Source organism: Mus musculus, chromosome 5, assembly GCF_000001635.26.
Source record: "Mus musculus strain C57BL/6J chromosome 5, GRCm38.p6 C57BL/6J".
Taxonomy (NCBI): domain Eukaryota; kingdom Metazoa; phylum Chordata; class Mammalia; order Rodentia; family Muridae; genus Mus; species Mus musculus.
Genome location: NC_000071.6, coordinates 130,409,884 through 130,437,095, shown reverse-complemented (window position 1 = coordinate 130,437,095; position 27,212 = coordinate 130,409,884). Strand labels below are relative to the sequence as shown.

Genomic DNA, 27,212 nt, shown 5'->3' with positions numbered 1-27,212 from the left:
CCACATCAATTACTTATCAAGTCCATAGGTCAAACTGATGAAGACAATTCCTTAATTAAGACTTTCATAATTGACACCGTTAAGTCAAGTGATTCTAGGTTGTGTCAAGTTGACAGTTTAAAACTACACATCACACCGGTGGTCATAATTACACAGGGTTCCTGAATTCTGTGAGTCACTTTAGCAAATTATTGACCTTGGAGGGAATCATGAAAACCCTCAAATTTATAACATGTCTGTGAACCATGTCAGTGGCCTGAGAGTCTGAACTTGATATTCTGTGTTCTGTGTTTGTTTTTTTGGTTTTTTGTTTTTTGTTTTTTTTTTTTTTTTTTGATTTTTCGAGACAGGGTTTCTCTGTGTAGTCCTGGCTGTCCTGGAACTCACTCTGTAGACCAGGCTGGCCTCGAACTCAGAAATCCACCTGCCTCTGCCTCCCAAGTGCTGGGATTAAAGGTGTGCACCACCACACCCGGCGTGTTCTGTGTTTGTTATGTATTTGTGTATACCAACAATTCTGATTAATGCCTAGTTGGGGCCCAAACAGAGTAACAATCTCTTATTTCTTTTGAGGTAGACATAATAGTTTTCAGTGAAAGACTGGCTAATGTAGACCATTTCATACAACAAGATGATGGAATGTATGATGTAAATATCAGACAAAATATAATTCAAGGTAAGAGTTATTAAACAGGGCAGAGAGTCATTTAGTCTGGGCAAAAAGTGCAACCAACCATGGAAATTTCTAGAATGTACCATTCTGCAACAAATAACCTAACAAGAAATCAATTGGAATACTATTAGGAATCATATGGGAACTCACTTAAATACCAAGTTACAAAAATATGTGTGCACCAAAATCAATACCTTTCTCCCTTATGAAAATAACAAGGTATGAAATATAATGGAAGCCAAGGTATTTTTTTCATTTGCAATAGAAATAAAATGTTCAGTCTATATGGACAGAAATTTAAGACTCTCTTAAGATACATAAAAGGACCCTGGTATAAAAAGAAAAGAAAAGAAAAGAAAAGAAGAGAAGAGAAGAGAAGAGAAGAGAAGAGAAGAGAAGAGAAGAGAAGAGAAGAGAAGAGAAGAGAAGAGAAAAGAAAAGAGGGGAGGGGAGGGGAGGGGAGGGGAGGGGAGGGGAGGGGAGGGGAGGGGAGAGGAGAGGAGAGGAGAGGAGAGGAGAGGAGAGGAGAGGAGAGGAGAAGAGAAGAGAAGAGAAGAGAAGAGAAGAGAAGAGAAGAGAAGAGAAGAGAAGAGAAGAGAAGAGAAGAGAAAAGAAAGGAGCATGCCTTGTTAATCTTTTTAAAACAATAGCAGAGCTCCCTAAATTAACTTCAAAGTGATGACAATTGGGATCCCAGTGGGATTCTGTTATGGTCCATGGCAACTGTCAGCTTAATAAGATCTAGAACCACCTGAGAGATGAACCTCTGGGTGCATCTATGAGGAATTATCCTGATTGAGTTAACCAAGGTGGTAAGGCTCACACTGAATGAGCAGCACCATTCCATGGTCTGGAGCCCTGAACTGAATAAAATGGAGCAAAGGTGGACTGAGTACCAGCATTTGCCTCTCTCTGCTTCCTGACAGCAGATATAACATGGCCAGCAGCCTCACGCTGCCTCCTCCACTATGAGGGACTGTACATTTGAACTGTGAGCCACAGTCAACCCTTCCTTCCTTAAATTGCAGGATTCCTTAAATTCCTTAAATTCCTTAAATTACGTTGTCAGGTATTCTATAATAGCAGCAAAAGAAGCTAAGACATTTATATTAGAATCTGATCAAAAGGTTCTAGAGTTCACCTGCAAGACTCACTAATAATCATAGAACTATTGATATAAGAGTTTAAGATGCCCCATTAGATTGGCATGATTTAAAACTATGGAGACAATCCAGTATGAGAACATATGAGCATGTATCCTCTTAGAAAGTAGTAACCAAATATATGCCCCCACCCCTACCTGAGGTCTTACAATGATAGCTGCTAATGTTTGTTTTTCAGCAGTATGGTCCCAGTAGGATGATGATGATTTGGGGAGATGGCATGTAGGCTCCAGAAGGAGGGTAAATATGATCAAAATACTTCATACATATGTATTAAATTCTCAGCGAATAATATTTTTTTACATCCCAAAACATAAATCAAATTTCAAAACAGCCTGTCCAACATAATACCTTTTATTCAAAGTCATACACAGCTAAATTTTGTGCATATGGCCTAGAAATTTCTTTCATAGAAAAATAGTTAATAAACAAGGCATTCAAATGTTCACAAAAAAATATTCATCCTAGAGTATTTTCAGCCGTGCTATTGAGAATAGCTCCAAACTGTAAACTACCCGGATGCCCATCAATAGTAGCCTGGATAAATAAATTATGACATGGACTGAGAACATGCCACATCAGTCATGAACAACCTGTAAACACAGGGCAGGGGTGGATCTTTACAAATTACATGAGAGAAGAATGATGAAGACAAATTCACCTTCAAGTTTATATATAATGAACTTAAAAACAGACCAAGGTAGCCTCTGTCACCAGAAGTCATCATAGGAGGAAACATGGCAGCATGCAGGTAGATATGGTGCTAGAAAAGAAGCTGAGAATTCTACATCTTGATCAGGCAGCAGAAGTGAAAGCCACCCTAGGCCTAGCTTGAGCATGTAAGACCAAAGAGCCTGCCCCATAGTGACATACTTTCTGCAATAGGCCACACCTACTCTAACAAGGCTCACCTCTTAATCCTTCTAATCCTTTCAAACAGTCCCACTGCCTGATGACTAGGCATTCAAATATATGAGCTCATGGGGGTCATTCTCATTCAAAGAGCCAACTGTTCTTAGCCTTCATCAGAGAGGCTTCTTACTGAAGCCAGAAGATGGGGAGATGCACAGCCAAAAGGTGTCTTCTGGAAGCAACATAGCCATTGTGCTCATGAACCCATTGCAGCTGTGGTTATCTGCACAAAACCTGCACAAGGCACCATCAACATTTCATCAAAGGTAGAAGATGAGCTCATTAGAGCCCACATCTCTACCAAGGGACTATTGCAGTTAATGGTTGTTGGGGGAGGAAGTGTCATTTTTCTGAATCATTGATAAATAGACACCACCACCACCCTCAATCAAGTCATTCTAACCTCAATGGACCACACAGAAAAAGAAAATATGAAAGCGGGGGTGGGGGGAGATTCTAATGAGAGAGAGAGGAAGAGCTGTCTTAGTCAGGGTTCCATTGCTAGGAAGAGACACCGTGACCACAGCAACTCTTACAAAGAAAAACACTTAACTGGGGCTGGCTTACAGGTTCAGAGGTTCAGTCCATTATTGTCATGGTGGGAAGCATGTCAGAATCCAGGCATTCTTGGTGCTGGAGGAGCCCAGAGTTCTACATCTTAATCCATAGACAGCAAAAGGAAACTGTGTGACTGGGTGTAGCTTGAACATATATAACCTCAAAGCCCACCTCCTCTGCAACACACTTCCTCCAACAAGACCACACCTCCTAATAGTGATCCTCCCTATAGGTCAAGCACTGAAACACATGAATCTATGGGGGCCAAACCTATTTATACTACCACAGGAGAACAGAGGGGAATGGGGGTGGAAATGACTAAACCTTGTTATATAAATGCACTTAAAAACAAAGTAAATCTCTGACTAGAGAGGTGGCTCTACAGTTAGGAGCACCAGTTCCCAGCACCTACATGGGGTAGTTCACAACCACCTGTAACTTCCAGGGACTTAATGCCCTTCTCACTTCTCCATGGGCACTGCCTGAATGTACACACATACACTCAGATACATACACATAAAATAAAATGAAACAAATCTCTTTTTAAACAGTTAGAAAATAAATAAAAGTAAGGAAGTGGGACAATTAACTAAAAATAAGCACTGGAAAGCTCATCAGATCACAGGGTCACAGGTCAGAAAGCTATGGAGAGACTTTTCTCCCAAAAGACTGTTAGTGAACTGGAGTTCATAAAAACAGCATCTATCCAAAGGCTAAAGTGCTGGGCAATTTCTGTTGATTCTGTTATTGCTGAAGCTAATTCCAAAATTCATTTAAAGAAATGAATTTATTAGAGGATTATTGAAATACAACCAACTGCATGTAAAGTTCTAGACTGCTTCAAACTAAATGCATACGTACGCACATACACACAAACACACACATACATATATACACATATACACACAAATACATACAAACACACATACACACATATATATAACCATGAACATACACACAAATACATACTCATATGCACAAACACACATACACACAAATACATACATACAAACACACACATATACATACAAATGCTTACATATGTACAAACACACACATATATACACACACACACATACACAAACACACATACAGACACACAACATACACACAAACACGTGTGATGGATGATTTTGAAATTTTGGTTTTCCAGCTTTCACCTTCCAAGTATCGGGAATGTAGATAGATCCGCACCATCATGGTTTATGCCAGGGTGGGGATGGAGTTTCATGCATGCTGGTAAACACTCTACCAACTGAGCCCCAGCTCCTAATTTGATAAGCTTTTATTTATGTATATACTCATATCACATCAGATGGTAAATGTATCTATATCCCTTTGTTATTCCTCCCTTTCACCTTCCCAATTGTCTCTCCTCACCTGCAAGAATCATGATAGTTGGAACTTGGGGGACATGGATTTTTTTATGTCCCCCTGTTTGGCTTCTGTGGGGAACAGAAGGAACAAGGTCTTATCTATCTCAGACTGCCTATGTAGCCAAAGACGACCTTGAATTTACAGTCCTCCTGCCTCCACCTTCTCATGAGCCACATCTGCCTCCCTAGTTTCCTTATTCCTTATCTCTGTACAGCTACAGAGATAAAGAGGGAAGTATAATCTTGGAAAGTTCTGGAAACTTCCAGAGGTGAAGCTTAGCTGAAAGGAGTTACTGGGAACAAGTCCTCCACATGTCTCTCCCTCTCCCTCCCCCTCCCCCTCCTCTTCCCTTCTCTCCCTCCCTCTCTCCCTCCTGCGATTTCCAGTCCACCATGAGGTAAGCAGCCTCTCCCACTACCTGCCCTGCGCCATGATGCTCCCCCTCATCACAGGCCCATAAGGGCTGAAACCTCTGGAAGCCTGAGTTGAAGTAAATCCTTCACAAAGGTGTGAAAGCAGAAATGTGAGGGGCATAGCTAGGAGGAGAGGGAGACCAGCCCAGTGGGAGAGGGACGAGAGGGTAATGGAGCAAATATGACGAAAACACAGTATATATAGGTATAAAAATGCCATGAGACCTAATTATATATAATTAACATATGCTAAAATTAAACAAAAACATTTAGAAGCCATCAAGATGGCTTAGCAGGTAAAGGTGTTTGCCACCAACCTTGTCCACATCCCTGGAACCCACATGGTACAAGGAGAGAACTGACTCCAGCCAACTCTCCTCTTTCTTCACGAGTGTGCTGTGGCAGTGTGCCTCCCCCATACAAATAAATAAGTGTAAAAATAAATACATAATAAGTGTTTAAAGGGGTTTTTTAATTCCTTCCTAAAGTTGCTTTTCTCAGGACTTTTGTTACTGAGAGGAGAAACAAAGAGAGCCATTGAGTCTTCAGTGTGTTATGTTAGTGATTTAAATTTAATTATTCAAATGTAGTTGCAAATAATAGTCATGTTAGAGTCTTTGTATGAACATACATTCAGTTGTTTAGCTAAATATCTAGCTTTTAAATGAGTTGAATATCTAGAAATGGAAAGCATGAGATAAGACAGATACATGTTTGACTGTGTGAAAGTTTGCCAAATTGTTACATAAAGCCACTGGAATATTCCATATCCCCCTCCCAGAATGTGCTACCCACATTCAGGGCTCCTTTCCTTCTCAGATAAAGCTCTCTCACCCTCACAGGCACATCTAGAGGTATGTCTTCTGGGTGGTTCTAAATGCAGTCAAGTTAACCATGAAAGTTAACATTTTAATTTTGTTATTAAATTTAATTTTTAATATAGTTCCAGTAGCCCCACTCTGCCCAAAACACCTGCCATTTGCTCTTCCCTCTTTTTAAAAAATTATATGTATCAGTGTTTTGCCCGTGTGTATGTCTTTGCATCATGAGCCACCCTGGTACCCAGGGGAGCCAGAAGAGGGTAGGTATCCAGTTCCTTGGACTTAGATTTACAAATGGTTGTGAGCCTTAGTGGCCATAGGAGCATGAAGGCTGCTTGTTCACCTCCAAGAAAAGAGATTCCCAGTGGTCAGCACTCTTTCTCTTTGTCTTAATCACTGTTCTGATGTTCTAAAGAGACACCAAGACTTATACAAGAAAGCATTTCCTTGTGGGCTTGCTTAGAGTTTCAGAGGTTTAGTTCATTCAGAGGTTTAGGTGCTAGAGCAATAGCTGAGAGCCACATTCTGGTAAAAACACATACATACATACATACATACAGACAGACAGACAGACATACAGACATACAGACAGACTGACTGACTGACTGACTGACTGACTGACTGACTCTGGGCTTGGCAAGGGCTTTGGGAACCTCAAAGCCCACCACCACCACCACCCCACCCCCAGTGATACATTTCCTCCAGCAAAGCCACACTTTCAAATCCTTCTAATCCTTTCAAATAGTTCCATTCCCTAGTAACTAAGCATCTAACTCTATAAGCCTGTGGGGGCCATCCTTATTCTAAACACCACACCCTTTCTATTCAGACTGGTATTCTAGCCCATGAGCTGGCACTGCCCACATTCGGGGCTCACCTTTCCTTCACAGTTAAACCTCTCTGGAGACACCCTCACAGACACATCATGTGGTGTCTCTCAGTTGGTTCCAAGTCCAATTAACAATGAAAGTTAACCATCACAAGCTCTGTTCTGGAAAGATTTGAATGGGATAATTTACACTAGAGAAAAGAAAAACTTGTTCTGACATTTGTTCCTGGGTCTGGAGAGATGGCTCAGTGGTTAAGAGCTCTTGATATCCTTGCAGAGGACCCAAGTTTAGTTCCCAGCACCTACATAGGGTAACTCTCAAGTCCTCTGTAACTCCAACTCCAGGCGATCCAACACCCTCTCCTGGCCTTGGATGTGTAAGGATGGCATCTACACATATACCCACTAACACGTGTATATACAAATAAAAATCTTTTCAAAATGGAAAAAGTGTTCCTACCCGTGAGATCAGTCGAAAGAAAACAAACAATGTTATTGTCACAGCTTTCTCCCACATGTATAGTGTCACTTTTGAGGAGGTAGGTGTAAAACAGCTAGGCGGGGCAGGGAGGTACAGCAGCTTGTCCTGCTGTTCGATTGTTTAAACATTAATTCCAGTTCCTAATGCATAATTACAACATGGGTGTGACCAGAGAAGGATGCAAAGACTCTTTCATCACTATGATGGAGATGGGGGTGGGGAGCCTTGCAAACTTGACAAGCTGAGTTTGAACCCCAGAACCTACCATGGCACACATCCAAAATCATAGAGGGATGAGACAAGCAAACTATCGTGCGTGTATAAATTGTAATGTGAGCCAAGGACAGAAATAAATGAGGAGAGAAAAATTAAAGAGGAACAAGCTTGGGTGAACAGGGAAGGATGGGTGAGATGTGAAAGGAGTTGGGGGAAGGAGGTGAAAATATAGGAGCAAACTACACTGTATAGATGTCTCAAAGGCTAGGAAAAGAGATGGAGAACCGGAAAGTCATAACACGGGCCAAAGAGATAGCTTACTGAATTGAAGTGCTTGCTGCACAAGCTTAAGGAACAAAGCCCAGACTCCCAGAACAGGAAAAGCCAGGGTGGTCACGTGTGCCTATAACCCCAGCACTGTGGGAGGCAGAGACAGGAGGCATAACCTAGCTCCAGGATCAGTAAGAAACTTTGTGTCTTAGTCAGGGTTTCTATTCCTGCACAAACATCATGACCAAGAAGCAAGTTGGGGAGGAAAGGGTTTATTCAGCTTACAATTCCATACTGCTGTTTATCACCAAGGAAGTTAGGACTGGAACTCAAACAGGTCAGGAAGCAGGAGCTGATGCAGAGGCCATGGAGGGATGTTCCTTACTGGCTTGCTTCTCCTGGCTTGCTCTGCCTGCTCTCTTATAGAACCAAGATTGCCAGTCCAGAGATGGTCCCACCCACAAGGGGCCTTTCCCCCTTAATCACTAATTGAGAAAATGCCTTACAGTTGGATCTCATGGAGGCATTTCCTCAACTGAAGCTCCTTTCTCTGTGATAACTCCAGCTGTGTCAAGTTGACACAAAACCAGCCAGTACACTTTGTCTCTGTGGAATAGATTGAGACTGACAGAAGACGCTTGATGCTTCCCTCTGGCTTCCAGACGCTTACGCATGGACACATGCACTTCCCCACACATGTGCATACTACACTAATACCACACTCACACATGAAAACACTAAATGTACACACACACACACACACACAAAGACACACAAAGCCAAGACACAATGGCATCCATGGATCACAAATGCCTGCGTACTCAAGTGAACGGAAGTTGTCTAGGGCTAAGTCTGGAGAGATGGTTCCGCTGTTAAGAGCACTTCCTAATCTTTAGACAACCTGGGTCGGTTCCAGCAGCCATGTTGGGTGGTCCAGGAGATTCACAGCCCTCTTCTGGCCTCTGTGCTCACTCACATGTACATTCTCTTAATTAAAATAAAGCAAATAGGGCTGGAGAGATAGCTCAGCGGTTAAGAACACTGACTGCTCTTCTGAAGGTCCTGAGTTCAAATCCCAGCAACCACATGGTGGCTCACAACCATCCGTAATGAGATCTGGCACCCTCTCCTGGAGTGTCTGAAGACAGCTACAGTGTACTTACATATAATAAATAAATAAATCTTTAAAATAAAGCAAATATTTAAGCAACCAGTCTGTAAAGGCTACGTACTATAGCGATACCATGGAAAAGGCAAAACGAGAGAGAGAGAGAGAGAGAGAGAGAGAGAGAGAGAAGACAAAGAGAACCTGGGACTAGGTAGAGCACTGGCCCTCTTTCAAGACAGGGAAAGCATTCTCTATCCTACTGTAACTGTGGGTTCATAACAATATGCATTTCTGAAAACTCACCAAATGGCACCCATGTTTACTTGAATGAGTGCCAATTTTTAAAGTAATTAATTGATTAATTAAAAAGTAATTAATGTTGGGTTTTTTTAAGCTAACTCTCAATCATTCGATTTACCATCAAAGACTCAGGAACCAGATGCGGGGATGAAGGCCTGCTAGCTCAGAGAGGCAGAGAAAGCACCCAGCTGACCTTCCTCCTCAGCTGATAACCCACCAGGAATGACCCTTTCTCACACCATCTCAAAAAAATAACAAAAAACAAAAAACAAAAAAAAACTTCCTTCAAACTGAATGTCCCTCCCTTCTACTTCCTGTGCATCTCCTTCCAACTCTTATTCTCTCTGTTTTTTCTTAATAATCCTATGTTTACTTCCTGTCAACTGGTTGCTTCTCTGCCTCTTGACCTCTGATTGACTTTATTTGATCCTGTTTACAGTATTCAGGCAGAAAGCTCTTGGATTAAAAATGTGTCCTGAGGCTGAGCCACATCCCAACCTAAAGCAGGTTTTTTCCGATAAAAAGCACAATCTTGGGGCTCACGGTGTGATCAAATATCCTGAGATAATTTAAGGCTGGGGGGGCATGGTGATGCAAGCCTGTAATTCCAGAAGCAGGAAGATCATTGGTTCAAGTTCATCCTCATCTACAAAGGCTAAGGCCAGCCTGGGCTACATGAGACAATACCCCCCCAGAAGCATTTAAGAGCTCAAACAAATTCTAGGAAGGGATCCAAAGAGAAACAAGTTCATTTGTACTGCAGGCATATAAAATGACCTCACTGAAGAGGGAAGGAAGGAAGTCAAACGCAAATAGCTTTGGAAACAGACCCGCTGTGTGAAGCTAAATGCAATGAGTGCTGGGCACGAGCAACACAGTTGATACGCAGATGATGAAGTCAGCTCCTGTGGGTCGATGACGTCATGGTTCTCCAGACACGGTGGATATATTGGGCCTCATTAAGTAAATGGACAGTTGATGGTCAGAGCCAAATTGCTCTGCGTTTGGAGGAGGAGGAGTCTAGAGTTTAGCAGAAAGAGAGGATTCTGGAATGATCCATGTAGTACTGGACTAGGAAACAACACAGATCAAAGTTTAAGTCAGGATAATTATATGTAGAGATGTGTGTGGATTGGATATATATGGGGCTTGGTGTACACTCACGTTTCTTGGCCCTATTAGCTAGAGGGCCTAGAAATCATCATTGTCCCATAGCAACAAGCACATCTAGCATTCAGATCTTGGCTTGTGATCCCCTTCTCTAACCAAAGAAACCAGGACAAGGGTCTAGGGAGATGGCTCGGTCAGTAATGTGTTTGCTATGAATCATGGGGACCTGAGTTTGATTGCTGCAACCTCCATTAAAAAAAAAAAAGCTAGGCATGATGGTGCATGCTTGTAATCCTCTTCATAGGGAGATGGAGAGAAGGGTACCTCTGGGATTTGGCAGACAGCCAGTTCACGTACCTGATGAGATCTAAGACAGTGAGGAGACCCTGTCTCAAATTAAGCAAGGTAGAAGGCACCTCAGGCTGACCTCTGACATCACAAGTGCTTGAATATGGGCACACTCAAGCATGAGAGTGCACATGCAAAAGCACCAGAAAAACAAACAAACAAACAAACAAACCAGGCCAGGAATGTGTAAGAAGAGGCTGAGATAGCTGTGGGACATCAAAATTAAACATTGCTATAGATGTTCCCCTTCGTGCTGGTTAAAAACAATCCAAAGAGCAAAGTTGTCTCCATCACGGTACACTGTATGTGTTACTTTTGCCCACAAATCTTGGCTGTTAAGTCTTGTGTGTCTCTAAGAAGTCAAATCTTTAGCCTAAAAAATGTTTGACCAAATATCAATTAAAAGGGAGACCTTGAACCAGGTAGAATGCTGGCCTGTAATCCTAGCACTCAGGAGTTGGAGGCAGAAGAAACAAGAGTTCAAAGTTATCCTCAGCTACATAGCCTGGGCTACATGGTACCCTGTCTCAGAAAAACCCAACTATATAAGTAGAAAAATTAGCATCCAATTTACTACTTGCTAAAATACCATACTCTGGTCTACTGGTGGGGGGTGGGGGGTGGTTATGGAATTCTTTGGATGTCAGAGGGAGTCAGAGGGAGACCATTCCTGTGGGTCACACTTCCTAAAGAAGGGTAGATGTGACCAAGACACCCATCAGACAGTGGGGTGGGGGTACACTGGTAACGCCAGCTCTCAATTACTGAAACAGGAGGATGGTAAGTTTGAGACATAGACAGAGTCTCAAAACAGGGGAGAGCTAGAGGAGAGGAGAGGGGAGGGGAGGAGAGAAAGAAGAACAGGAGGAAGAAAAGAAAGATCAAATGAATGAAGGAGTGGAGTGTGGAGATGAGAGAGGAGGAAGGAGGGAGGGGAGAGAGTGGGGTGAGGAAAAATGAGGGAGGGGAAGGAGGACTGGCTGGTGGCCATGCCTATGATATTGCTACTACTATTTTCCCATTGCCTTACAGTATGCATTATTTTTAAATACTGTTTACTCTCAGCTCTACAGCTCCTTGGATGTGCGACCATCCCATGCCCGCTCCTACATCTTATTAGTTAACGCACCACTGAAGACTCGCGTGCCCTATTGTGCCACATGCTTACTTAATGCTTTGAGACAGCACTAGACTGTAATTGATTTTCTTCGCTGTTACCTTAAATGTTCTTCTCTGCATTTAGAAGACATAATTCACAGGCCTCGCTAGGCTTGACAAAGAAATCCATACATTAAAAGAGCCTTTAAAATGCTTTCTTTTTCTGATTCTAACAAGATTCCAAGATTCCTTTTGCTTTGTTTTCACTTTTGTTTTCTTAAGAGTGAGTCTCATATATATCCCAGGCTGGCCTCAAACTTGCTCTGTACCTAAGAGTTACCTTGAACTCCTGATCCTCCTGCTTCCACCTTCAGAGTACTGGCTTTCAGGTGTGTGCTACCAGCATAATCAGCTTGCTAAGATTTCCTGGTACATTGTAATTTTCCCTACATTGAAACTTTCCAGCTAGTCCCAGGTCTGGTAAAGTCTCTCTCTGTCTCTCTGTCTCTCTCATACACACACACACACACACACACACACACACACACACACACACACACACACACCCCTCCCCCTCCCCAGTGTTAATGGGATAAATGCATAAGTCAGTAAAGAAACTGTCCCCTCCTGCCCTCACCAACCCTAAAGGAGGGTGACTTGGTCATCAATACATATTGAGAAAGGACAGTGACACACACACCTCCTCCGCCCAGAGTCCCAAATATGAACTTGAACTAAAGCCACGAGAACTGAGATGCTATTAACCCCTGTTCAGTTAGGGCAAAACCAAAAACACACACTCCAAGCTCCATACTATTCAAAGGAATCCAACCAACTTTTAAGTCACATAGTGGTGGTAACAGCCTGAGGTCAGACAAGAGAATCACAAAGTGGAAACCGAGTTTCCTTTAGGGGAATGTAAGAGCCAAAGGTCAGGGTAGATGGCTATAAAACCATCTTCTAAGCACATGAGGCCATTGCACACAGAAATGCACAGCAGCTGTGGGTTCCTTCTTAGGCCTACAGTAGACCAAGCCAATCAGCTTAGCAGCATAGGTTCAGGTGGATGACTCCACACCCATGCACATAAGGACAACATTAAATAGACTCAGTGGGTTATGAAAGAGGACATGATTTGGAGAAGAGGGTAGCAGGGTTATTGGGGCAAGGGGAGAGCTGAAAAAGAAGAAGAAGGAGCAGAAGGAAGAGACCAAAATGATCAACATATGATTAATACGTGTGTGAAATAATTAAAGAATGGATCAAAAACCTTTTTAATGTGTTGAAGTTGGAGTACTGGCTCCGCTGTTAAGAGAACTTGCTGCTCTCACAGAGGACCTGGGTTCAGTTCCCAACACCCATACCAGACAGTGACAGTCCACAAGCACCTGTAACTTCGGCTCCAGTGTTCTCTTTCTGGACGCAGTGGGCACCTGGCCTCATGTGGACATACCCACAAATATGCATCATTCAAAAACAAAAATAAATCTAAAAAATACAAAGTGAACCAGGGGTAAAAGAAAGACTTTGGTGAGTCTGGGTCAAAGAATTTAGGGTATGGCAAAAGGATATTTTCTACTTTTTTGTCTAGCTCAGCTGTCACGGGTTCTGTGGAGTTGAGGACTCGTGCCTTGGCTGCACCTGCAGTTCTGTTCTTCCCAGAGGACGAGGCTCTTGACCCTGAGTGTTCACGCTCATTTCCTCCAAGATCATCTCCATTAACAAGCAAATTCAAGTACTTCCTCTCTCTAGTCTCTTGCCTCTCCACTTTTGTGTCCCCTGTCCTCAAAAGCCCTGTCCTTTGGATGAGCCAGTGCAACTGCTCTGGAGAGCAATTTGGCAAAGTTAGCAGAAGAAGAAGGGGTGCGTGTATGTGTGTGTGTGTGTGTGTGTGTCTGTGTATCTGTGTGTCTGTGTATCTGTGTGTCTGTGTGTATATGTCTATGTCTGTGTATGTGCCTGTGTGTGTATCTGTGTGTATGTGTGTGTCTCTGTCTGTGTGTTTGTGTGCATGTGTCTATGTGTGTCTCTGTGCATGTGTGTGTGTGTTGATGCCAGTAGTATGCACATTCACATGTGTGGATACACACATATGTGGGGGTGAACATGCTCACGTGCACATGCTGATAGATGGCAGACCTCAACCGCAGATGTCATTTCACACGTGCCATCCACCTTATTTGATTCTTTTTAATTTTTAAATGACATTTATTTGTCGTCTGTGTGTGTGTGTATGTGTGTGTGTGTGTGTGTGTGTTCATCCTGGCTCTAATGGGGAGGTCAAACAACAACTTGTACAAGTCAGTTCTCTCTTCCTACCACAGGAGTCCCAAGGATTGAACTCAGGTCATCAAGCTTGGCAGTAAGTGACTTTATCCACTGAACCATCTTGCCAGCCTTCTTACCTTGTGGTTATAATTTTATATCATCATGGTTGTTGTCTCTCACTGGATCCAGGGCTCACTAAGGAGCCTGACTAATGAGCCCTAGGAATCCGTTCACCCATCCCCACAACTCCAGCACTGAGATTACAAGCATGTACCACAGCACCGAGCTTTAGGTAGGAATTGGAGATTTAACTTAAGTCCTCATACTTCCATGACAAGCACTTTACTGAGCTAACTTCACAGCCCCAGGGTACACTTTTTTTGTCCCAGATATTTTGCTTCTAGAAAATTTATCTTTAGTATATATGTGCAAGTTCATAAGAATAGACTTACAAAGATGGTCATTGCACTATAGCTTATGACAGAGTGGAGGAGTGAAAGAGAAAGAGAGAATGAGAGAGGTGACATTGAGAGGCACCAATGGGGGCACTTGGTTAACTAAATCACCATATGTCTTAGTTAAGGTTTCATTGCTGTAAAGAGATACCATGACCAAAGCAACTCTTTAAAAGGTCATCATTTAATAGGGGCTGACTTACAGGTTCAGAGGTTCAGTCCCATATCATCATAGCAGGAAACATAGCAACATCCAGGCAGACATGGTGCTGGAGAAGGAGCTGAGAGTTCTACATCTTGATCTAATGGCAGGCAGAAGGAGACTATCTGCAAGCAGCCAGGAAGAGTGTCTTTTCTGCACTGGTCAGAGCTTGAGCACCAGTAGACCTCAAAGCCCACCTAATTCCTCCAACAAGGCTACACTTATTCCAACAAGGCCATGCCTCCTATTAGTGCCACTTCCCATGAGCCAAGACTGTTCAAACCACCACACTACACCATAGAAAAGAATGTTGTCAGGGGCAGGGAAATGCCTGCCCCCATACATACTGGAGGAGCAGCATTCAGACTTCAGAACCCCCATAAATTCTGGGTAGGTGTGGCAGCCTTCCAGTAATTCTAACCTTAGAAGATGAAGATCAGGGAATATCCAGAGCAAGCTAGCTAACAAAGTAGATACATGGGTGATCTCTGACTTAGATTAAGAGACCCTGCCTCAAAGAATAAAATGGAAAAGCAATGGGTGATGGTTTCTGACAGCAGCCTTGGACCTCCATAAGCATGTGCACACCCAAACATACACATGTTCCTGTACATGTAAATGTGAACACACACATAGGTATATGTCTCTGGATGAGATTGCAAACATAGCCTGATCTTAGATTCACCCTAATACATAAATACAACCCATATCCCTCATGATCTTGTAAGCTGATGAGGAAACCATTATCCATCTCTTCCTCTCCAACATTCATATAAATCTACACAATCACATAGATCTAAATAGTGCCTTGATGAGTAAAAAAAGCAAATGACCAGAAAATGTCAGCTATGTTTTTTGTTGGAAATAGGGACTGTGGTGATTACCTTTCACTGTCCACTTGATACATCCTGGGATCACCTGGGAGGAGAGAGTCAATGAAAGGTTGTCTGGATCAGGTTAGCCATGGGTATACCTGTGGAGAACTTTCTCAGTTGGGTTCGCTGAAATGAGAAGACCCTCCTTGAATATGGGCAACAAATATTATGAACTGCGTCAAGCCTCTACTGCTATAACTTCCTCTACAATGGTGGACTTGGGAGGGAGTTTGGGGCAAAAGAATCAGAAGGTCAATGTCATCTTTGACTACATAACACGTAGCAAATCTGATGCCAACATAGGATACACAAGACCATGTCTCAAATAAATAAATAGCCAGATACATACATACATTCATACATACATACATACATACATACATACACACACACATACACACACACACACATACATACACACACACACACACACATACACACACATACATACACACATACACACACATACACACACACACACACACACACAAACATACATACACAGATAGACAAATGAGGGAAGGGGATGATAGTGCAGTCAGCAAAATGGTTGTTGCCTTGCAAGCGTGAGGACCAGAGTTTGATCCCCAGCACCCACATAAAAAGCCAGGTTTGGTGACATACACTTGTAATTCCAGTACTGGGATGGTGGGGACAAGCAGATTTCTGGTGCTCACTGGCCAGCCAGCCCAACCTAATCATCAGGCTCCAGACTAGTAAAAGATTCTGTCTCAAAAAATAAGGAGACAGCTTAACATTGTCCTCTGTCCTACACACACACACACACACACACACACACACACCAAAACTCCACTGTCTAGACCTAGTCCTTCTATTACAATTCAAGATGAACCAGAAATGCTTCATCTTGCTCCTGTGCCTTGTGTTATACACACTAAGATGGAGACAGCTTCCTTGGAGATGTTCCATGCCACAGCATCCTTGCTAGTTCTGATGAGTTTGGTACCACTGAGTCAAGCATTAGAGGAGAGAGAGTGAGAGGAGAGAGAGCGGCACTCAGTATAGGGACCATGGAGACCTACACTGTCGTGTTAAATTCACAGTCAAGAGCAGAGGGATGTGTGCATGATTGATTGCTCATATGGAGGAATCAATATGATAGATTTGTATTGATGGACAAAAGGGAGACACAAAGAGGAAAGATGAGGGTGCCCCCCAAGGAACAACTAGAATTGTTGACATCAGCCTAGCAACCGAGGCTAGCTTAGCAACAAGGCAAGAAGGAGTTGAGTTCCTTCAGCCTCTTGCTGTGTAGGACCATAAAGCCACGGGGCAGTCTGTGGGACCTGTTTATGAAGAGACTCTTTATCAAAGCTATTTAGAACAGGGGTGGGAGGGAGAAATAGAGAGAAAAAGTGCCCTTTGAATCTCCATTGCTTTGAGAGTCAGCAATTTAATGACTCATACATTCTAGATCTCTGCTTTGTCTACACATTTTCATTTCAAAAAACTAAAAACACTTTGTTTGGAAGATTGGTTATTTTTAGCTTATATATCAATAGTATGCATCCACTTCTCCCCAGAGAGAACAGCTTCCTTCAGATTGGCCCACAGCACCACCCTAGAAGTAGAGCTGTTTGCTAAGCTGTATTTTGTCTAAGCTATTTGAACATCTCTCTGCCCCGTTTTTTGTTTGTTTGTTTGTTTGTTTGTTTGTTTGTTGTTTTTTAAGGTCTGCATTACCGACCATCCAGAAGTCACTCAAGACCATGTTCTCTGAGAGTTAGCTTTGTCAACTTGACACAACCTAGCATCACCTAGGAAGAGAGTCTCAGTGAGGGACTGTCTAGCTCAAGTTGGCCTGTGGGCATGCTTGTAGGGAATCATCTTCATTAATGGCTGGGGGAAGAGCCAACCTACTGTGGGCAGCTCTATTCCCTAGGCAGAGGTCCTGGCCAGCATAAGAGTGGAGAAACCATGTTTACATTCATTCCTCGCTGCTCTTGTCTGTGGATGGAATATGACTATTTAAAGTTCTTTGATATCTCCACAATGATGAACTCTGAACCAAGGATTGTGAGCTGAAATAGACCCTTTTAAGTTGTTTTTTGTTGGGGTGTTTTGTCACAGCAACACAAATGAAAGTAAAATGGCATCCTAAGATCCTCCTCCAGGTCTCATGGACACAAATGGATGAACAGGTTTCCAGCCTCCAAACCAAGGAGCCAGCACCCTTACAAGTCCGGACAGCTAGCTCCCCAGGGGATCACCCATGCAAATGGCTGCAACTTAAACCTTAATATATCAACTTAGTGTTTGGCCTTGGAGTTACACAGATGCAATTTCATCACTCAGGAGAATGAGGCAGGGGGATTGTGAGTTTTATATCAGCCTAGAATACAAAGGGGAAGGCGGGGAGGGGGGGTTGGTGAGCAAAACTTACCATATTTAAGGTGGAAAAATCCACATCATCTATGGACTGAACCATCCCAAAGACTGAATAAAAGGACAGGTGCTATAACAATACCATTCATATTTCTTTCTTCCAAACTGTGAGGGCCATGTGACAAGACACCTCAGACTCCCACCAATAGGTCTTTCCCACTGTGGTGGGCCATAGCTCCCTAAGTCACAAGCGGAAGTAGTCATTCTTCCCTGAAGGTTTTCTTTGTTGTGTATTTGTCACAGCCATGGCCAAAGTAACTAAACACCTAGCCAAACTTCTCAAGCAGCCATTCCGAGCCCTCTCTTATAAAGACTTCCAGCTTCAAGTTCAGAGTCCTCAGGAGGGCTTGCCCTACATGTTAAGATGCTCTTGCCCAAGGGTTTCTTCAGCTCCTGCCTTTGATTTCTCAAACAGTGAGTTATCTTGAAGAAGATTCTGGAATCTAGATAAGGGCATGCAATATCCTGTGCCTATGCCCTCCATGTCTGCATTTCTACAACTCTGGGAAAAACTGCTAAAAATCAAGAACTGCATCACCTAAAAATCAAGAACTTCCACTTCTGCCCTATAAGCTTAAGTTCATGCCCTCTACCATAAACACTTCCCACCACTAATATGAGCTAGGATGGAGAGAGCAAGAGGTTCTGTCACCAAGAGCCTTGGAGAGATAACCTTAGAACCGACCAATGTCAAGAACTCACTGCACTGTAATCTTTGAGGCCAATATCACACAGACCTAAAATCTTCCTCTATCCAAAAACAGTCTTGAGTTTTCCTAGCATTCATGTGTGGATTCCTGGGCAAAGAAAAAGAGTAAGTTCAAAATTCAGGGAATCCAGTGGCTTGATAACATATAGACCCCCACATCCTGAATGGACCTCTTCTGTATACAGGGAGAGGCCAGGAAGAACAGAAAGAAGTTGGGGGACAGAGGAGGGAGAGGACAAGGAGAAGAGGGAGGAGGGGGAAGAGGAGAAGAGGGAGGAGGGAGAAGAGAAGGGAGAAGAAGAGGAGGGGAGAGGAAGAGAGGAGAGAGGAAAAGGAAGGGGTATGGAGGAGGAGGGGGAAGAAAAAAGGAGGTAAGGAGGACGGGGAGGTGTGGGGAGAGGAGAGGGAGGGGTGGGGAACGAGGGGGAGGAGAAGAAAAGGAAGAGGTAAAGAAGGGGTTAAAAAGGAGGTGGATAAAGAGGAAGAGGAGGGGTAGAGAAGAAAGAAGAGAAGAAATGGAAGAGAAGAAAAGAGAAAAGGTGAAGGAGGAGGAAATGGGGGGGGACAGATGATAGAGATGGGGAAGAGAGGAAGTAAACCATGATTGGCCTCAGAGAGACTTGGTAGGAATTCTGGGTTCTCCTTTGACCTTGTGACCTCAAATCAGTTACTCAGTACTTAAGAAAGAAAGAAAGAAAGAAAGAAAGAAAGAAAGAAAGAAAGAAAGAGAGAGAGAGAGAGAGAGAGAGAGAGAGAGAGAGAGAGAGAGAGAGAGAGAAAGGAGAAAAAACCTTTTCACCTGTAAAAAATGCTCTTACACAGCTAGGCCTGGTGATGCAGACCCACCAGCTACTTGGGAGACTGAAGCAGGAGGATTGTGAGTTCAAGGAGTATTTGGCCTACTGAGTGGGCTTAAGGCAAACCTGAGCAACTTTGTGAAACAGACCTCCACATAAAACCAGATACACTGAAACTAATAGAAGAGAAGAGGGGAAGAGCCTCGAGCACACGGGCACAGGGGAAAGTTTCCTGAACAGAACACCAATGGCTTATGCCCTAAGATCAACAATCGACAAATGGGACCTCATAAAATTGCAAAGCTTCTGTAAGGCAAAGGACACTGTCAATAGGACAAAAATCTGTTACAACCAACAGATTGGGGAAAGATCTTTACCAATCCTACATCTGATAGAGGGATAATATCCAATATATACAAAGAACTCAGGAAGTTAGACTTCCAAAGAACAAAATAACCCTATTTTAAAAAATGGAGTACAGAGCTAAACAAAGAATTCTCAACTGAGGAATACCAAATGGCTGAGAAGCACCTAAAGAAATGGTCAACATCCTTAGTCATCGGGGAAATGCAAATCAAAACAACCCTGAGATTCCACCTCACACCAGTCAGAATGGCTAAGATCAAAAACTCAGGTGACAGCAGATGCTACCGAGGTTGTAGAGAAAGAGGAACACTCCTCCATTGCTGGTGAGATTACAAGCTTGTACAACCACTCTGGAAATCAGTTTGGAGGTTCTTCAGAAAACTGGACATATTATCTGAGGACCCACTAATACCACTCCTGGGCGTATACCCAGAAGATGCTCCAACATGTAATAAGGACACATGCTCCACTATGTTCATCACAGCCTTATTTATAATAGCCAGGAACTGGAAAGAACCCAGATGTTCCACAACAGAGGAATGGATAGAGAAAATTTGGTACATTTACACAATGGAGTACTACTCAGCTATTTAAAACAATGAATTTATGAAATTCTTAGGCAAATGGATGGAACTAGAAAATATCATCCTGAGTGAGGTAACCCAGTCACAAAAGAACACACATGATATGCACTCACTGATAAGTGGATATTAGCCCAGAAGCTCAGAATACCCAAGATACAATTCACAAAACACATGAAACTCAAGAAGAAGGAAGACTAAAGTGTGGATACTTCAATCCTTCTTAGAAGGGGGAACAAAATACCCATGGAAGGAGTTACAGAGACAAAGTGTGGAGCAGAGACTGAAGGAAAGGCCATCCAGAGACTGCCCCACCTGGGGACACATCCCATATACAGTCACCAAAACCAGACACTTTTGTGGATGCCAACAAGTGCTTGCTGACAAGAGCCTGATATAGCTGTCTCCTGAGAGGCTCTGACAGTGCCTGACAAATACAGAGGTGGATCCTCGCAGCCTACCTACCACTGGACTGAGCATAGTGTCCCAATGAAGGAGCTAGAGAAAGGACCAAGGAGATGAAGGGGTTTGCAGCCCCATGGGAGGAACAACAATATAAACTAACCAGTACCCCCAGAGCTCCCAGGGATTAAATCACCAACCAAAGAGTACACATGGTGGGACTCATGGCTCCAGATGCATATGTAGCAGAGGATGGCCTAGTCGGTCATCAATGGGTGGAGAGGTCCTTGGTCCTATGAAAGCTCTATGCCAAGGCCAGGAAGCAGGAGTGGGTGGGTTGGTGAGCAGGGATAGGGGGAAGGGGATAAAGGGTTTTTGGAGGGGAAACCAGGAAAGGGGACAACATTTGAAATGTAGATAAAGTAAATATCTAATTTAAAAAAAAAGAAAAGAAAAGAAAGAGAAGGCTTGGGATATTAGTTCAGCTCTTAGAATCCCCCAGTGAGGGGATTGGGGCGTGCCTCAGTGGTAGAGCATTTGCCTGGAGTCCCTCAGTGAGGGTCTGGGAGTGTGGCTCAGTGGTAGAGCACCTGCCTAGAATCCCCCAGTGAGGGGCTGGGGGCGTGGCTCAGTGGTAGACCACCTGCCTAGAATGCCCCAGTGAGGGGCTGGGGTTGTGGCTCAGTGGTCAAGGACTTGTCTAGACTCTCCCAATTAGAGTCTGGAGCTATGACTCAGTGGTAGAGCACTTGTCTATAGTACACCCAGTAAGAGGCTGGGAGTATGGCTCAATGATAAAGCACTTACTTGTCTCAGCACTAGTGAAGGACTAAGGGTAGAACACTTGCTGAAAATCCCCTAATAAGAATCTGTATAGCACTGGCCTAATACACACAAGATCCTAGGTTCAGTATCCAGTACTCTGTGTATGTGTATGCATACACACACACACACACACACACACACACACACACACAAAGTCCTCATGGGAATATTTTGAGAATTAATTTAAATGACCCATGTAAAGGTTCTGTCTCCACGCTGTCACTTGCTCTGCATTCTGCAAGTTACATCTGTTTCATAACAAACCCACACCCTCCCAAAGGCATTACTGATAGTGAGTTTGCAACCACACCCTCTTGCCTTGAGAATGAATCTCAGAGTCCATGGAAACCCACCACCTCCAGAACACACATAAACTCTGCTTCCTTCTGGATATAGCTCATCCTTTGGTAAGCCCCTATCCCCACCCCCACCTTCCACCTCCCACCCCCACAGTGGACTCTTCATAGACTCTCCTCTCTTCCCTGGACCCTGGGCATCACAGGCTTTCAGACCCCACCCCCACTCCCCTACCTGGGAGTTGCAAAGCAATCTAGATCCAGGGATTTAGGGTTGGGGGGAGACTTGCCAGGTGGGGAAGTCAGGGGCTGGGCTTCTCCGTGGCTCCTCTCCCCTTTCGGGGGTTTCTTGGTCCCCCTTTGTCTCATTCTCAGGCTTCCCATCTCCAGGTTGCTCAGGCAGCCGCATCGGGGGTCCAGGGTGATGTGGTCAGAGATTTGGGGGTACCTCAAAGGAGCATCAGCGAAGACATTGAGAGTCTGCAAGGAGTTGACAGAAACTTATTGCCAGAAACAATACCAAGTGGTTATTTACTCAAAGTCAGTTGCCTAAATAATTCACACCTGCCCTTCCATGTTTACACAGGACAATGGTAGACACAACCGTGGCACCAGAAATATAATTATAGTACTGACAGATGTTTAGTTATTAATAAGGGCTCAATGTCACCAGAGAATATTATATAACAAATGGATCTACGCCTCTGGAAGCAACTTTCATCTTTCTAGGTACTTTTCCATTCATACCCTCAGGCTTTGCCCAAGCATAAGCAATATAAAGTGAACAATAGCAGATAGCAAGTCGAAAGCTACTTGCAACAAAGCCCAGCACTTCACATATGTATTTGCGTTAGGGTTGGAGCTCGGTGGGGGACACTCGCCCAGCATGTGTGAGACCCTAGGTACCATCCCTTCACCCTTGCCTTCCTCAGCCAATGAGGAAGCCTTGCCAGGGCTCCATGGAGCGTGTTCCACTACTCCTAAAGATGAGCCAGGAGGGCTGTAAACTGTAAATTCAAGGTCTGCATAGGCTGCAGAGTGAGTTCAATGGCAGCCTGAGCTGCAGAGCTCGGGGCAGCATGGGCTATGGAGTGACAGCCTGTTTCAAACTGAAAGGTAAAGGAAAAACCACGAGATGACTCAGCATATAAGGGAGCTTGCCTGGCAACTTGAGATCAAGCCTCGGAACGCACACAACAGTGAAAGGAAAGTTGTCCTCTGATTTCCACATGTGCTCCGTGGCACACTAGCAGCCCCCACACACATATCATGCATGCATACATGTACAGCATGCACACAGATGTGATAATAAAAAAAATAAGTTTTAGGTAAAAAGAGGACTGGAACTATAACTAAATGATTGGGCTTGGAATGTCCCAAAGAATGGGACCACAGGGAGTCCTTTCAGAGGAGAAGCTACTCAAGTTCAGATTACTAAACAAGGTGTGTGATCACACACACACACACACACACACACCAACACAAGACACTGTGTTTGCCCTGTGTCTTGCCACTGATAAATGCTTAGGGAGATCCACATAAGCAGGAATGGTTTATTTTGGCTCACAGGTTCAGTGGTCTCAGTTTGTAAAACACTGTGTGTTGCTTCTGGCCCTGTTGTAAGGTAGAGAGCATCATGGTGGAAAGTGATGAAGCAAAGCTGCTCACCCTGTGGTGGACAGGAAGCAGAGAGAGAAGCAGAAAGTGGCCAGGGATTTGGTGGGTCCTTCAAAACACCATCTCCTAGTGACACACTCCTTCAGCTAACTGCTACCCCTTAAAGGCCCACTCCTTTCCAGTGATGTCATCAGATTATGACTCTATCATTAGGTTAATATATTCATGAAATTGAAGCTTTCAGAATTTGATCATCTCTAAAACGTCTCAGCTCTGAACACTGCTGCACTGGGAACCCAGCCTTGGACACGTGACCTTTTGGAGAGATACTTCACTGCCAACCCATAACACAGTGTTCTATAACAAATTTCCTCTGGGCTGAAACAGTCCATGCTGGAGGAAAGCTCCTGAAGACTCGGGTAGTAAACAACCAACAAGTCTCAAGATGTCTCTGAAACCTAGCAGATTCATAAACTCTAGTCACCTTTAACTTTCAACTTTACATAGCCTAGAAGGAAATTTTAGTTGATTGGTTACTCGGATGAGGCTGGCCTGTAAACATGTTTGTGGGAGATCATCTCAACTGTTAATCAATGTAAGAAGGACCAAGTCCACTGTGGACAGCACCATTCTCTAGGCTGTTGGTCTTAGTCTCTAGAAGAAAGTCAGTTAGGCTTAGACAGCCACCAAACAGCATATTTTTCATGGTTTCTGCTTAAAAGTCCTGATTTCATGCAATAATAAACTGTAATCTGGAAGTATGAGTCAAAAAAAACCCTTTGCTCACTGTCTTAGTTAGGGTTTTACAGCTGTGAACAGACACCATGACCAAGGCAACTCCTATAAGAACAACATTTAATTGGGGCTGGCTTACAAGCTCAGAGGTTCAGTCCATTATCATCAAGGCAGGAGCATGGCAGCATCCAGGCAGGCATGGTGCAGAAGGAGCTGAGAGCTCTACATTTTCATCTGAAGGCTGCTAGCAGAATACTGACTTTCAGGAAGCTAGGATGAGGGTCTCAGAGCCCACGGCCACAGTGACATACCTGCTCCAATAAGGCCACACCTTCTAATAGTGCCACTCCCTGGGCCGAGCATGTACAAACCATCACACTCACTTATGTTGGTTTTGGTCAGCATGTTTCATCACAAAGAAAAAGAAAAAGAAAAAAAAAAAAAAACAGAAAGGAAGTCTCTCCCTTCTCAAATGATTTGAGCAGTTAGAGCTGCTGGGAAGAGGGGGATGTCTGACCTGTAGAGCTGCCGCCTGCAAGTTGTACAGTGAGCTTCAGCTTCCAGCTTTCATGAGTCGTCACCCATGCTTGGGTGGCTTTTAGTGACGCAGCATGTGCCTGTCAGCCACTGCTTCAGCAAGTTGGCCTGTGGTCGTTTAATTACCCTGGTCTGTCATCAGTTCCCTATCTGGGGTGAACAGAGCTTTGTTCCTGGGAACACTGTTCCACCACAGGCACACACACACCAACACTAACATCTCAGACACATAGTCACAGTACACACCAGCGCCAATCTTCACACACACACACACACACATATACACACACACACACAGATTTCAGATGCCCACACAGGTCCCACAGCCTCCATCTCTCTGGGCACACACTCACACAACAGCACGAGTCCGTCCTTGGGAATGAACCCATAGTCACCTCAGACCTGAATTCAAACTCTTCCTTTGACTCTCACACACCCAAGCACTCCCATACCCCGACACTGCACCCCCACGGCTGACGCCACTGTACACGCTGTCCCCCACCTGTGCGCGGTGCCACACCACTCTCTCACATGCCCCCCGTGACTCGCTGATTCACATGCGCTGACACCCGCTCCCCACGCACAAGGCACGCATCTAGACTCTCTCAGTCGCCTCTAGTCATCTCGTGAAGTTCAACAGGAAAAACAAATTTTCCATGTGCTGACAGTAGACATTTTTTAAAAGTGACATTTTATTTTCAAATCTGGTTTGAGTTGCCAAGGGAGAGCTAGCACCATGGGAGCCACGTGACTGGTAGGAAACCACGGGGCTCCAAAGATTTTCAGATGGCGCCCTTAAGCAGAATGCCTTCCCTGTCAGGCTCCTCCAGGCAGGGTGGCCACCAGGATAGAGCTGCTAATGGAAATGGAGCTGCAGACCTGGCGGTGGAGTAGCTCAGAGCTCTCTTACAAGGCTGCCCCTGCTCACTGGCATCAGGCTTGAGAGCTCAATCCACTTAATGACTTGGAGCTTGGCCATAGTTGCTCAGGAATACGGCCTCAGGAAAGGCAGCTCCCCCTATGGAACAATGGCTCCTGTAGCTCCGGTGGACTTGGGTGTCAGAGAAGCTCCAAGCAAGAAGACTCATCACAGAGCAAAATTTTCCAGCCAGGAGCCACGCCCTCAGGATCCCCCTCTTACTGCCCGCTCCAAGAACATTGCTGGGGGCGGGGTGCTCAGCCAGTACAATGTTTGCCATACAAGCATGAGAATTTGAAATCAGTCCCCAGAGCCAACATTTTAAAATCAGGACAAGGGACAGAAAGATGACTCAGCAGTTAAAAGCACAGGCTGCTCATCTGGAGGACCCGAGTTTGATTCCTAGCACCTCCATAGTAGATAACAACCACATGTAACTCCAGTTCAAGGGAATAGACGCCGTCTTCTGCCCTCTGTAGGCACTGTAGGCAGATTGCATATAGTGAGCAGACAAACAGGGAAAACAGCCAATACATATACAATTTAAAAAGAAAGGGTTTCTTTAAAGATGGGCATGGTAGAATATGCTGGTAATCCCAGTGGCGGGGTGGGGTGCTGGGGGGGGGGGGATGTCATACATGTCAGTAGAGATGGGAAGGTCCCTGGGGTTCACCGACCAGTTAGTCTACCCTACTTCATGAGTTTCAGGTTTAGTGAGAGACCCTGTCTCAAAGAACAAGGGCAGGCCAGTGAGATGGCTCAGATAATAGAAGTGCTTGTATATGGAACTGACAATCCAAATTCAATTCCTGACACTCACAGCGTGGCAGGAGAGATCGTCTAAGGGTTGTCTTTTGACCTCTACATACATGTCAGTCATGGCAGGCAGGCATGTTCTCTCTCTCTCTCTCTCTCTCTCTCTCTCTCTCTCTCTCTCTCTGCATGTATGCACTTCCAGAATAAATAAATACATACATTTAAAAACAACACACAAGGTGGGTCAGGTACAGTGACACATGCCTTTAATCCCACCACTCAGGAGGCAGAGGCAGGTGGATCTCTGTGAGCTGAGGCCAGCCTGGTCTACAGTGAGTTCCAGAATAGTCAGAGCTACCTAGTAGAGATACCCTGTCTCAAAAACAAAACCAACAATACACAGGGTAGATAGAACCTGAGACGTGCCACCAAAGGCGAAGGTTGTATCTGACCACCGTGCATGCATCTGCTCTATCAAGTTCTTGTTGCATCAGTGAAATAATCTTACCCCTCCCTTAACCCCCCCCCCCAAAAAAAGAACTTAGGGTAGAAAGAATGTATTTTGGCTCACAGTTCCAGGAGGACACAGTGAGGAGGACCTCATCACAGTGAGGAGGCATGGTGACAGGAGCAAGAAGCTGACGGGTCACATTGAAACCATACTCAGGAAGCAGAGAGAGAAGAGGAACTGGGGCCAGGTTATAAAACCACCAGTCAATCCTGCCCCCAGTGAGGTACTTCCTGCCAAAGGCTCTGCCTCCTAAAGGGACTGTTATCTTCCCAGATGGT

General features: G+C 44.3%; 1 protein-coding gene across 5 annotated transcripts in view; it reads right to left on the bottom strand.

The window, feature by feature from the left end:
- Positions 1–27,212, bottom strand: part of Caln1 (calneuron 1) — a 476,922-nt gene that overhangs the window by 409,230 nt on the left and 40,480 nt on the right. For 3 of the 5 annotated variants that reach the window (XM_006504369.3, XM_006504367.3, XM_006504368.4), the window contains one exon: positions 22,095–22,339. In XM_006504369.3, the coding sequence (XP_006504432.1) occupies positions 22,095–22,243 (149 nt within the window). In that variant the 5' untranslated portion in view covers positions 22,244–22,339. The remainder of the gene's footprint in view (positions 1–22,094; positions 22,340–27,212) is intronic. The other 2 variants (NM_181045.1, XM_006504372.4) reach the window with 1 other exon arrangement.